The sequence below is a fragment of the Calliphora vicina genome, chromosome 3, assembly GCF_958450345.1.
Source record: "Calliphora vicina chromosome 3, idCalVici1.1, whole genome shotgun sequence".
Lineage (NCBI taxonomy): Eukaryota > Metazoa > Arthropoda > Insecta > Diptera > Calliphoridae > Calliphora > Calliphora vicina.
The window spans coordinates 22,547,399-22,562,105 of NC_088782.1; the positions used below are offsets into that span (position 1 = coordinate 22,547,399).

The following is a 14,707-nucleotide window of genomic DNA, read 5'->3' on the forward strand; positions in this document are numbered from 1 at the left end:
CCATTTTCCTCGAAGGACAAATTGCTATCGTGATATTCCCATGAACTTTTCATTCACAATAGTTAAATTAGTTCGTAACAGCTGTTTATTGTTTACAAAATTCCATCTAAAAATTTCACAATAAGGGGAATTTTTTCACTTGAACAAAGTTGATGAACGAAAAAAGGAAAAGGGAAAATATTTCATATGAAATATTGATTCGCGATAGGCTTGAATGTGTCCATTTATTTTTGACCTGATTTGGCATCCTATGGTAAGTAAGTTCTTGAGTGGGCTCTTGTTAAAAGAGAATTGAAGAAAAAGTTGTCCAAAAGTGTGGTAGATTTTAAACGGAGAACAAAGTAACAGAAAGCTCTATAAAATCCTTAATGGAATGGTTTCTGGAAAAGGTTCATAAATTCATCACTATTGATTCAGAACTATAAAAATAATATTTTTTGTAAGTTGTAATAATAATTTCAATCAAATAAAAAAGACCAAAACTGTAGGTTTAGTAGTTTCTTTTTTATTAACATGTTAATAAAACATGTATGTTAAAATTTGTTCGATATCACTCCTTAGTGTTGCTGAAAGTCCAGTATATTCACAGAAGATATGCGATCAATTGAGATAAGAACTGACCATGCACATCGAGGAATCTATTCCAGTTAATTAAACATCTAAAAGCGGATGCGGATTATTATAGCAAAATGATCGATCCTAAGCAATGTGAACCAAATTTAACCCTTGATGGTTTTGTTAAATTGCCGCAGTTTGGGGTTCAGAGGACATGTGAAAGACGATAAAGAAGTGCATCTACATCGTGTCACTGTTTGATGCGGTTTTTGGACTGTCGGTAAAATCACTAGTTCGGGACCAGTCACCAGAACGGATGGTCATCAGTATTTCATTCCATATATAAAATTCTAAGTTACGGCAGGCTAACCCAGCACAACTACAGCTGTATCTGAGTTAACCATCTTTGACAAAGTGAGACTCCGGTCGATATGGAGCGAAAATCCAATAGTTTTGGGAACGACTTTGAATTTCATAACGAGGGATTTCATATCATGGATACATTACTACATGAAGATTGTTGAAAACTCAACAAGAGCTTGTGAAATCATTGGGAGCTACTCAAGCAGAAATTTCAAAACGTTTGCGGGCAGCAGAATTCATGCAAAAGCAGGCCAATTGGGTACCATACGAATTGAAGCCAAGAGACCTTGAAAGACGATTTCATTTGTCTGAAATGCCGCTATAAAAAATCATTTTTACACCGAATCATAACTTGCAATGAAAAATTGATCCATTACGATAACCCGAAGCATAAGAGATCGTATGTGAAGCTCGACCAACCAGCCGAATCGACACCAAAGCCAAAAATCCATGGCGCTAGGGTAATGCTCTGTATTTAGTGGGAGCAAAAGGGTCTTATATATTATGAGTTGCTGAAATCTGGCCAGACCATCACAGGGAACCTGTACCGAACACAACTGTTTCGTTTAAAGCGAGCATTGACAAAAATCTCCCAGAATATGAGGCCAGACATGAAACCGTAATATTTCAACATGACAACTCTCCGCCACATGTTGCAATACCTGTTAAACAGTATTTAAAATGAAGAGGTTGGGTGGTTTTGTCTCGCCCGCTTAATAGTCCAAACCGTGTCCTTCTAATATTTGTTTCGATCGATGCAGAATGTTCTCTCTGGGATACGCTTCATTTTGGAAGAGTATCTGAAATTGGCTTGATTCGTTCTTGGCCTCAAAAGATGAGTAGTTATTTTAGCTCGGAATCCATATATTGCCACACAGAGAAAACAGATTCGTGATAGCAACCGAATTTGTTGCCAATCGAATGATTCTACCTTAGTAACATAAATTTACAGTTGTAGCTACAATATTTTAGAAGCGGTAACAAAATTTTGGTTGCTTCAACCGAAATTCTTCTTTATCAACTGACTTTCTGTTGATGGAACCGAAAAATTCTATGTGTGCAACCGAATCATTCGATTGGCAACAAATTCGGTTGCTATCACGAATCTGTTTTCTCTGTGCAGAGAGAGGAGAAAAGGCCATAGCTAACAATGGCCAATACTTTGAATAAATTTATACTGTACAAATGTTTCAAAATAAAAGCTAAGAATTTTAAAAAATCCCGCATTTTTAAGTCATACATCCACTAGTTTAGACACACTTAAATAAACCACCAATTGAATTGAAAATACAGACACTGTTTTACTTCAAACTACATTTATAAAATAAACTAACGTTAAATATTCTTAAATAATTAAAATTAAAATTAAGAAATAATAAATTGAATTATTGTAATTATATAAGCCTACCCTCACAATATTTGCAACATTTTGCTGGTGGTTCATCTGAATCAGCAATGACCGGCATGGTCCCCCGCGAAGGCCCACACAGCAAATGTTGAAAGTTTTTATTAAAATTTTAAAAACATCAGCATAACACGTCAATAGAAATTATAACAAATCTTTTTTTTTTTATTTAACTTTGAATTTAATTTGTTTCAACTTTAGTTTCTAGCTGTTTTAACTTGTGAAGATTGCAATTGGAATGTTGTTTATTGAAAATCAAATCTGTTTTCACTTGGTAGTTTTCATTTTTTTTATTTAGAACTTTGAATATTATCGGTTTCACAAACTTTTTGCCAAACAACACCACATATTTTTTTAAATAAACACTTTTCTTCATTAAACTAAAAACAACATTAATTAATTAATTTTAAATAAACACTGGTTTCTAATCATTTTATTTTGTGCAATTTTTTTTTTCTGCTTTAGAATAAATTTTCTTAATTTATGGAAATTTTCAAAATGGTATGTTTAAATGAATTTTTAGGTTTAAATAAACTTTATTTCATATTATATTTGTTAATTTAAATTTTTTATATCTTGGATTTTAAAGATATTTTTACTTTTAAAATTTATTTTTTTAGAATTTCGTTTAAAACTTAATAAAAATTGAAATATTTTTTTAATTTTTTTTTTTTTGAAAGAAAAATTTGATTTTTGTTTTATGCGCGCTTTAAAAATTCAATACGTTTTAATGTGAAACCTCCGCAGAGACCACTGACATGATTTTTTCGATTCGAAATAAATGTTTCATTAAAAAAAACACACACTCTTTAACCAAAAAAGAAAAACATTTACGAAAAATTCTTGTAGCTTTTTTTCTCACACAAGTGTTTAAGGAAAATTATTGAAAATCTCACACGGCAAAACACACAAGAAAATGAAAATTCAAAATCAAAATCCAAAGAGTATTAAAACAAGAGCACACACTCTTCTTCTTAAGGAACCTACAAAAAAATCATTTGAATTTTTAGAAAAGGCCAGTGCATTGTGTGTGTTTTAAAGATTTCAAGTTTTTTTTTGTCAATGAATTTTTCAAAAACTTTTTACAACTCTTTGTTTTTTTAAAAAGAAAACTCTTTGTTTCATTTATACTCTTTCTCTCCCTCTCTCTGTCACTCTCTCTCTTTAATTTTTCTTTTTTAGTAGGTGAATTTCGAAATTTTCGAATATCTATTATATAAAAATATTCATTTTGTCGTTCGAAAAAACACATAATAATAATAATAATAAACAAGTAGTTGTTTTTCCTTTTAACAATGTGAAAATGATGATGAACGATACAGAAAAAGCGATAAAATCGAAAAGAAATTTTAGCAAAAATTCAAGTTGAGAGCGCAACAAAAATAATAAAAAGAAACGGTGTGAAAGTGTTTTTAATTGGGTTGATCGGAACATAATTGTATATAACAATCTAATAATTAATTTAAATAGATTTAAAAAAAAAAATAATTTTGAATTTTAAATTCCATCAAAAAGGAAAAGAATTAGCTGTCATTTGTGAACATAAATTTAGGGTTATTCCAGTTTTAATATTTTGTTAAATGTAATTACAACATGATTATGCATGCTGCGGGAAAGTTCTGGGCTCATATGTTTAGAAGTGTTTTCTGATTTTTTTACACAGACAAAACAGATTCGTAATAGCAACCGAATTTGTTGAAAATCGAATGATTCGGTTGCACACTCAGAATTTTTCGGTTGTAGCAACAGAAAGCCAGTTGATAACACAGAATTTCGGTTGAAGCAACTAAACTTTTTTTACTACTTCTAAAATTTTGTAGCCACAACTGTAAAATTCGGTCAATAAGGAAGAATCATTCGATTGGCAACAAATTCGGTTGCTATTACGAATCTGTTTTCTCTGTGCAGAAATCTATTTTAAGAATTATTAGCTTTAAAAATGCTATGGCTATTTTCTTGAATAGCGCTGTATAATATTGGGAATATGACTTAAAAATATGAGATTTTTTCTAATTTTTAACTTTTATTTTGAAACATTTGTACAATATAAATGTATTCAAAGTATTGGCCATTGCTAGCTATGACCTAGTATACAGTATAAATTCGCCAATTATTAATCGAATAATATTTTATTATAATTTTATTATAATATTAGAATAAAAATTATTTTTACCCCTCGATTAGCCGAATGACATCCAATTATCCAGCTTATTTTAATACGATTGGCCACATAAGCTGAGTTTTTAAAAAATTTAACGTCAAAATAAATTTATTAATCGAATAATATTATAATATTGAACATTTTTGTTCATTCAATAAAAATAATATTTTTATCTCCATTTTTCGAATAATTTTTATTCAAATGAGGGCTGTCATTTGAATAAAAATTATTCGAATAAAAATAAAAATTATTCGGTATGTTGAGGTTTTTTAAAAATGTTAACGTTAAAATAAATTTATTCGAATATTCGCCAATTATTAATCGAATAATATTTTACTTTAAACTGCAAATTTTTGTTCATTCGAATAAAAATTATTTTTTTCCTTCGATTATTCGAATAATATCCAGCATAATTTCGTAGATTTGCCACATATGCTGAGATTTTTAAAAATTTAAACGTCAAAATAAATTTATTCGAGTATTCGGCAATTATTAATCGAAAAATATTATTTTGATATTTTTGTTCATTCGAATAAAAAAGGTTTTTTCCCCTCGATTATTTTAAAATTTTTTATTCGAATGAAAACCCTAGTATCCAGCCCAATTTAGTAGAATTTGCCATATATGCTGAGGTTTTTCAAAATGTTAACGATGAAATAAATTTATTCGAGTATTTCATTATTCGCCAATTATTAATCGATTAAAATTTATTCTAAATTGAAAATTTTTGTTCAGCGTTCTACATCGATCGAAACAAATAGTAGTTGGAGGGGGCAAGGTCTGGACTATAAGACGGGTGAGGCAAAACTTCCCAACCATATCATTCTAAAGACTTTTTAACAGATATTGCAGATATTTAAGATGTGGCCGAGAGTTGTCATGATGGAATATTCAAATTTCATGTTTGGCCGCATATTCTGGGCATTTTTCGGCAAATGCTCGCTTCAAACCAATCAGTTGTGATCGTTACAGGTTCCATGTGATGGTCTGGTCAGATTTCAGCTGCCCTTTTGCTGCCACCAAATACAGCGAATTTCCTTAGCGCCATGGATATTTGGCTTTAGTGTCGATTCAGCTGGTTGGCCGGGCTTCACATACGATCTCTTACTCTTCGGGTTATTGTAATAGATCCATTTTTCATCGCAACTAATGAATTTTCTTTTACAGCGTTTAAGCATCATTTCTGACATGCAAAATCGTCTTTCAAGGTCTCTCAGACTCAATTCGTATGGTACCCAATTTCGCTGCTTTTAGATGAATCCTGCTGCTCGCAAACGTTTTGAAATTTAAGCTTGAGTAGCTCCCAATAATTTTGCAAGCTCTTGTTGAGTTTTACAACAATCTTCATGGAGTAATGACTTCTAAATGCCTTGGGCTTCAATTTATTTTTTTTGGTTGATCTTTGTCTTCCGTAACTTGAGGAGAAAATGGAAAAAACTGAATTTCGTGGGTTTCGCTCAAATAAAGGCTAAACTTGATAAATACAATGCGAACTCTGCACCATCAATTTCAATGGTATAAAAGTGATTTATTAAATTTCGCTGTGGCCGTACAAACACGGAAGATGCCCAACGTTCTGGACGTCCAGTTGAGGTCTATACACCTGAAACAATTGAACAAATTCACGAAATGGTGTTGGCCTATAGGAGATTGAAAGTGCGAGAGATTGTGGAAGCCATAGAGCATCTCACATGGCTCAGTGGTTTCAATTTTTAATGATCACTTGGGTATGAGAAAGTTTCCGCAAGATGGGTACCTCGTTTTCTCACAAACGACCGCAAACGAAATCGTGTGACAACTTCCTAGGAGTATTTGGCATTTTTCAACCGCAATATGGAAAAGTTTTTGCACCGTTTGGTAACCGTGGATCCACCACAATACAACAGAGACCAACCAGCTGTTTCTCGGGGTGAATAGGCCAAGGAAGGGTTTTCAGCCAATAAAGTTTTTGGGATGCACGCGCTATAATCCACATTGACTACCTCCAAAAGGCGAAAATAATAAATAACGAATATTATTCCAACTTATTGGGTGGGTTTAATTAGGATTTGAAGAAAAAACGACCAGATTTGACCAAGAAAAAGTTATTTTTTACCAGGACAATGCAAGGGTGCACACATGAGCCGTTTTCATGACAAAAATCCACGAATTGCTCAAACGCCCTATTCTCCGCATTTAGCCCCGAGTGACTATTTCTTGTTTACAAATCTTAAGAAAAGGCTTGGCGGAAAGAGATTTGACTCCAACGATGAAATCATTTCATAAACAAGAGATAACAAAATTTAAGAAGCGTTGGGTGTACAGAGCTCAAAGGAGACGATGTTGAAAAATAAAATGATTTTTTTTTATTCAAAAATCTATGTTTCATTCTAAAAGTCAGGGACTTATTGACCCGCCCTGAAATAAATGAAATAATTTCAGAATAAAATTTTTTTTTGAAAAAAAAAAAAATATTGATATTTTAACCGATCTTAATATAAGGATTCCAATAAATTACAGTTTAAATAAATCTGGAGAGGATTTGTTGCCATTAGGGAAATTAGGAAAAGCGTTCGGTCTCTGAAGGCAACCGTAGTAGTGGAAGATCTGAAATAATTATGGAATTCCAATAAATTTGAGTTTTTTAAAAAAATAAATAGACAGATATCCATATCTAAGACCTTTGCAACGGCGTATATAAGGCCATAGTAAGTTGGACCTACAATGGGTCAAAATCGGGAAAAATATTTTTCAACCCGGATTTTTTTTTTCACAAAAAATTTTTTTTCATAAATTTTTTTTACTAATAAATTTCCAAAAAAAAAAATTTAAAAATTTTAAAAAGTAAAAAAAAAAAAATTAAGTTTGAACAATTTGTTTGCCATACAACTTTTTTCACTTAAAAATTTGAAAAAACAATATTTTTTAAATTTTCTTTATCTAAAAATATTTAAAATTTTTATTTTAAAGTAGAATTTGACCCGGATGAATATGGCCCTCTTGTTAATTTTAAGTTTTTTTAGATATATGATGCATAACCCCCTAACTGCCAAAACTCTGGCCTCTAACTGCTATATTGGAATCTTGTGAAAATGGAAATACAAAGGAATTAACCAAATTTTAATACAATTTCTTACTTAGTATTTGAATTTGATCTTCTTAAATTTACCACATTTTCCCCCCACAGCTTTTTCTTTTAGGCGAATGAAATTTTATAATTCATTAAATTAAATTATACAAAAACAATTTGAATATTTTTCTTATTTCTTTATGCTATTACCTTAATAACTTTTAAGCCAAACCAAATTCAAAACAAAAAACTAGATGTACTTTCAATGATGAGGGTAACACAAAATGGAATTCATCCTCTAACACGTCATCGTGACTCACCTGAAAGTAGAAAAAAAAAACAAAATAATAAAATATTACGAAAAAGAAAAATAAAAGTATAAACATAAAAAAACGGATGCAAATGTTTGTAGAAATGTTTAAATAAAGCCCCAGAATCATCATCATACAAACACATACTTTATGGCAAATAATGGCCACAGCACAGTAATGAGAAAAGGAGGGGTGGTGGGCAGATGTAAAGGAAGTACAACTTACTTTTCCAGGTTGTTATTTGAAAAATCATTGTTGTACTACAGATTTTAAGTGACAACTTTAAGGTTAAAGTTAATGCTAATTGATTAAAAGAAAACTTAATTTATTAATGATAATAAAACTAAAAATTTAAAAAAGAGTAGAATTATAAAAGTAGGCGCCTTTGTTCTACTAGAAGTTTCTGGAATAATTCCTTTATTTCCAGTTTTTTATCGACACCATTCTCTAAATCTGACACATTTTTGTCAATACCATCCACTTTGCTTTAATAACCTCAGATATTTTCAGAATTTTCTCGTCTGTGGCTCTAGAAGATTCTTGAAATTTCGCCTCCATTTCAACTAGGAGTTTCTCGTTGTTGAATTGAACTTCAGCTAACAATTTTTCGTTTTTTACTCGAGAAGTTTCTTGAAATTTCATTTCCATTATTTTTTTTTCACTTTTAACTCCAGCAAGAAGTCTCTCGTTGTTTGTTCTAGAAATTTCTTGAATTTCAGCTAACAGCTTCTCGTTGTTTGTTCAAGAAGTTTCTTGAAATTTCTCGTTTGTTTCTTTTAATTTTTCCATCATAGCAGCAAACATTGTGCTTAAATCCTTGCTGTTCGTTACACCGGTACAGACCTCCACTTCTTCTTTATACTCGGAATTCAAAAGTTCCGATGTCAATATCACGCCTCTTGAATTCGTCTATCAGCCTCTTTGGCAATTCTGCTTTCATACCTCCTGTCGGTAGCTACAACTTACTAAATTCTTTCTTGAGTTGTTCAACTTATAGCTCCTCAAACTTCACGACATCAAAAGTAGGGGACTACTCTACTCAACTGTGCTGTTAATAACCTCAGACATTTCCAGAATTTTCTCGTCTGTGGCTCTAGAAGATTCTTGAAATTACGCTGCCATTTCATCTAGGATTTTCTCGTTGTTGACTTGAACTTCAGCTAACAACTTCTCGTTGTTTGGTTCTAGAAGTTTCTTGAAATTTCTCGTTTGTTTCTTTTAATTTTTTCCATCATAACAGCAAACATTGAGCTTAAATCCATGCTACTTGTTGTTGCACTGATACAGACTTCCATTTCTTCTTTATACTCGAATTCGAAAGTTCCGATGTCAATATCACGCCTCTTGAATTCATCTATCAGCATCTTTGGCAATACTGCTTTCATACCTCCTGTCGGTAGCTACAACTTACTAAATTCTTTATTGAGTTGCTCCACTTTCAGCTCCACAAATTTCACGACATCAAAAGTAGGGGACTAGAGGTTTCTGGAATAATTCGCACCGGTTCATTGAAGATTATTCACCTTTATTTCTATATCATGCCTTCAACTTCGCTGTTAATAACCTCAGATATTTCCAGAATTTTCTCGCCTGTGGCTCTAGAATATTCTTGAAATTTCGCTTCCATTTCAACTAGGAGTTTCTCGTTGTTGACTTGAACTTCAGCTAACAATTTCTCGAACTTCATTTTCTTGAACTTCAGCTAACAGCTTCTCGTGGTTTGTTCTAGAAGTTTCTTGAAATTTCTCGTTTATTTCTTTTAATATTTTCCTCATAGCAGCAAACATTGTGCTTAAATCCATGCTGCTTATTGTTGCATAGATATAGACTTCCACTTCTTCTTTATACTCGAATTCGAAAGTTCCGATGTCTCTTTGGCAATACTGCTTTCATACCTCCTGTCGGAAGCTACAACTTACTAAATTCTTTCTTGAGTTGTTCCACTTTTAGCTCCTCAAACTTCACGACATCAAAAGTAGGGGACTAGAGGTTTCTGGAATAATTCGCACCGGTCCATTGAAGATTATTCTCCTTTATTTCTAGATAATGCAGTTTTTTATCAACACTATTCTCTAAATCTGACACCTTCAACTCTGCTGTTAATAACCTCAGACATTTCCAGAATTTTCTCGCCTATGGCTCTAGAAGATTCTTGAAATTTCGCTCCCATTTCAGCTAGGAGATTCTCGTTGTTGACTTGAACTTCAGCTAACAATTTTTCGTTGTTTGTTCTAGAAGTTTCTTGAAATTTCTCGTTTATTTCTTTTAATTTTTTCCTCATAGCAGCAAACATTGTGCTTAAATCCATGCTGCTTATTGTAGCATGGATATAGACTTCCACTTCTTCTTCATACTCGAATTCGAAAGTTCATCTATCAGCCTCTTTAGAAATTCTGCTTTGTTACCTGTCAGTAGCTCCAATTTACTAAATTCTTTCTTGAGTTGTTCTACTTTTAGCTCCTCAAACTTCACGACAGCTTCTTATTTTGCAATCCCACTTCTGACACCAATTGTTAAGTTTTTACCTTTTAAAAAGCATGGTTTATTTCCTTTAAATAAACCGTATTCTTTTAATTGCAAATAAAAGCAATCAGTACATTAAAAGTTGTACTCATTCAGAAACAGAGAGAAAATACCTTTATTTACAACCAAAACCGGGTTATCTAGAAATTTAAAATTTACCCAGAAACAAAGAGAGAACCAGAGAGATACAGATCTGTTCAAAATAATTTCAAGAATATGTCTCAAAAAATTAAACAAATCGGTTCACAAAAACCTCATAAAACCCAATAATAAACCAATTTATCACAAAACACCGAACTTTTTTTTCAAAAAATAACTGATTTCTTTCCCAGAAATTAAGTTTTTAGCCAAAACCTGGTTTCTCAAGAAAAATAATTTCTTTAACAAATTTAATGTTAAGGTTTTTTTGCAATTTTCTCAAATAAAAAATTTAATTTTTCTTCTCATCGACACCCCTTGAATACACTGTGACATCATTTCCTGACACACTACTTGACATTTAATCAAATGTTCGTTCTCAAGACAAATTACACACACGGACTAGTGACATTTTCTTCTTTTTTTTTTTTGTTTTCTTCTTATATTGACAAAATTCTTTTGCTATGAATCGCATATGCAAAAATAATAATAAAACAGCTAAAAATAGTCAAAAAAAATTTTGTTTTTTGAATTTTGATTTTAAATTTTTTCTTTTGATAAATATTTTTTTAATGTCATTCTTTTCAAATGAATATTTTTCCGATTGACGTATTTTGCACTTAATAATAGTGGCTTGGCTGGCTGCTGCTTGCATTTTTCTTTTTTGTGAATGTGATTTTTTTCCGCCAAAATTACATTTATTTATTAGAATTTTTATTTTTATATTCAGTTTTATTTTGCTTCACTTTAATGATCAGTGTAAACATTTTTGTTTTTACTAAATTTGACAATAAAAACCAAAGAAAAAAAATAAATATTTTAAGCTTTTTTTATGGGCTGAGTTTCAGGCACATATGCTTTTTTCAGAGCCCACTAGTGGACTCTATAGCTGCAGCTGGGATATGTTGGTTAGGGTATGTTTACATTGTAATTAAATTAAATTAAATTTCTAGATGATTAATTAATTGTACAAGAATTTGTCATTTTATAGTTGATAAATTTGTGTAAATCTTGCATAAAGAATCTTTAGCACTTGGCTGCACTAAGACATCTACTCAAGAGATCAACAATAATTCAAAACTAATGAATGTTTAGCGGCCACAATTCGAAAATTTCCTACATAATATGATCGGAATTTGCAGCCACACGAAACATAGCTCAGTTCAGGTTCCTTGTGTCCTGGATGGATGGCCGTTATCATTCTCCAGCCATCCTGTTCTTCTAATGAAGATGTAAATGTTACCTAAATCAACTCTGCATAAACAGGTTCTGTCAATAAGTATTCGTTGAACAAGAGTTCTACGTCTCAGGTCCCAAAATGCCGGACAGTCACAAACAAGATGTCTCCTCTTCTTCCTTGTCATTACAGCTTCATCCACACCTAGATTTTAGTATCCTATAATGACCGCTATGAGGTTTTTCAGATGGATTATAGGCAGATTTATCGTGAATCTTATCCTCTGGAGCCAGATTTAGCTGGTCTATTTCACTCTCCCATCTATCTTTGGCAATAAAATTAAGATTGTGTGAAATCAATTGTACACCTCAACGGAGGAACGTCAATATCACATCGGAAATGGTTCAAATGTATTGTGGTCCCGGCTTCTGCAAGTGCGTCAGCTCTGTTATTATGTACTTTGTCTTCATATCCAGGAACCCATACAAGGGTATCCTATAAATTTCTCTCTATCTCCTCTAAAGAGGTCTCTCTCACCTTCCCATCTTTCTTTGATGTGAAGTTTGTATGAAATCAATTGTACCCCGCAAGAGCGGAACGCCAATATCACGCCTGAATGAGTTCGAATAGTTATGTAAGTTACGGCTTCAGCAAGTTCGTCAGCTCTGTTATTTTAAGGGTAACCGATACATTTTTCGCTATCTCCTCTAAAGACTCCCGGTATTTTAGGAAAATTTTCGATGTGATATACACACTGGCGGCATGGTGTAGTGGTTAAAGTGCTTGCCTACAAAACCAAGCACCCCAGCTTCGATCCCTGGCAAAGGACGAAAAATGTTCATCATGGTTTTTGAGTTTTTAAAATTAACCCCCCTCTAAACAATCCATCGAAGAAGACCCCTGACCACCCCTCCCCCTGGAAAAAAGGATAACATCATGATAAAGGTCAGGCAGCCCGCCACCCCTGGGAATAGGTAGGAATCAAAGAATTAAATTAGCAAGGTTCCCCACCACTACACCAAATACACAGAGGGTCAGCACCATTATCCTAGACCAGCTACAGCAGACCAATCACCTACTTAACAGGAATAACAACCGTTTAACGAAACTGATACAAAAATAACAACAGTCTGGTTATAATGGCAACATCGTACATGAAGACGAACGATACTCCAATAACAAGGAGTGCAATCTTACATGGGAAATATGGGAAAAACAACTGCAAACAAATCGTATAAGATGAAAGATGCTTTGTGGAAGCCAAATGCTCCCAAGAGGGGTAATGGAGAAAAAAAAATACAAACTCTCTAGGAATCTAATGACCGATTTTCTGTCAGTAAAAATGTGGATATCCCTGTTCCTATCGTTCCGTTGATACTGAATTTGTTCCGCGGCTACTGATTATGCTATCTGAATATTGATTTAACTTCGACAACTGTGAAGAGACTAATTGAATTGAAATTCTGGGAGATTGCATTAATTGGCGATGCTAAACACACTGGTCGTTCGAAACAAAAACTGAAGCGTAATGACCAAAGTAAATTAATAAAGTAGCGACAGTACTACAACAAATACAACATTTACAAAAACCACAAGCAATTTTGTTTTTGGTTTAAGGTCTGAGCTGTCAAAGTTGCCTGTTGTTGTTTTTGCTTTTGGGCTTGTTGTATTTTTCGCCACAACAACCACAAGTGAATTGACAGTTTAGACCAAAGTAAAAAAAATAGTCAGCTGTTCTAATGAGTCTACTTTATTAATTTACTTTGGTAATGACCATGAACAGCGAAGAAAGTTCACCAAATGAATTAGAGAACATCAACAAGAGAATGCTGATTTATCGATCAAAATCATTCATAGGAGATTTCTAAACTCTACAATCCGAAAATTCACATCTTTCCTTTGGGCATTGTTGACTGCAAGAGATGCAGGAAGTGTGGTATATAGTGTGGGCGACATTTCAAAGTCTTTCGATGGGTCAAGCTAATGGGGAAGCTCCTTTCACAAAGCATCTACTGGTTTAAACCCTGTGAGATCTGACCGTCCATTTTACATTACATTCCACAGATTGCATGCGTGTATTTTCCCAGTTTTAAGACTGGGATCGAAAAGAGATAAAAGATGGATATCGGCCGACTGATTGTCACTCAGTCGGCCGTTCCCAAGCCAATATCGGATACTCTGTTCTAAAGTGAAGCATATCCCAGAGAGAGCATTCTGCATCGATCGAAACCAATAGTAGTCGGACGGGGCAAGGTCTGGACTATAAAGCGAGTGAGGTAAAACTTCCCAACCAATTCATTCTAAATAGTTTTTAACAGGTATTGCAACATGTGGCCGAGGGTTGTCATAATGGAATATTAGGGTTTCATGCCTGGCCGCATATTTTGGTCGATTTTCTGCCAATGCTCGCTTCAAACAAATCAATTGCGTTCGATACAGGTTCTCTGTGATTGTGTGGTCAGATTTCAACAGGTCGTAATAGATAGGACACTTTTTCATCCACCAAATATAGAGAATTAACATAGCGCCATGGATATTTGGCTTTGGTGTCGAATCGGCTGGGTGGCTGGGCTTCACATAGCATCTCTTAAGCTTTGGGTTATTGATGCGGTGTAAAAATGATTTTCTTTTATAGAGTTCAAGCAGCATTTAAGACATACAAAATCGCCTTTCAAGGTCTCTCGGCTTCAATTCGTATGGTACCCAATTTACCTGCTTTTGGATGAATCCTGCTGCTCGCAAACGTTTTGAAATTGCTCCCAATGCGTTTACAAGCTCCTGTTGAATTTGACAACAATCTTCATGGAGTAATGCCTCCAAGTTTTGGTCTTCAAACTTTTTTGGCTGGCCTGGGCGATCTTTGTCTTCCATGTCAAATTCACCACTTCTGAACCAAACAAACCACCATCTCGCATGTTGAAACAGATGAAATACATTCACCATAAACTTTAGTGAGCAATCGGTGTTCTTCAGCGGCACTTTCTTTTTAAATTAAATAAAGAAAACCAAACTTCCCGCATATGAC

The 14,707-nt window shown here is 33.3% G+C and overlaps 1 protein-coding gene across 2 annotated transcripts in view; it reads right to left on the bottom strand.

The window, feature by feature from the left end:
- The window catches only part of Mrtf (Myocardin-related transcription factor), a 208,661-nt gene that overhangs the window by 173,271 nt on the left and 20,683 nt on the right, over positions 1-14,707 (bottom strand). The window contains exon 1 of one of the 2 annotated variants that reach the window (XM_065503606.1): positions 2,327-2,715. The exons of the other annotated variant lie outside the window; for it this stretch is intronic. Coding sequence (XP_065359678.1) covers positions 2,327-2,384 — 58 coding nt within the window. The 5' untranslated portion in view covers positions 2,385-2,715. Of the gene's footprint in view, positions 1-2,326; positions 2,716-14,707 lie in introns of those variants that run through there. 2 annotated transcript variants of the gene reach the window in all.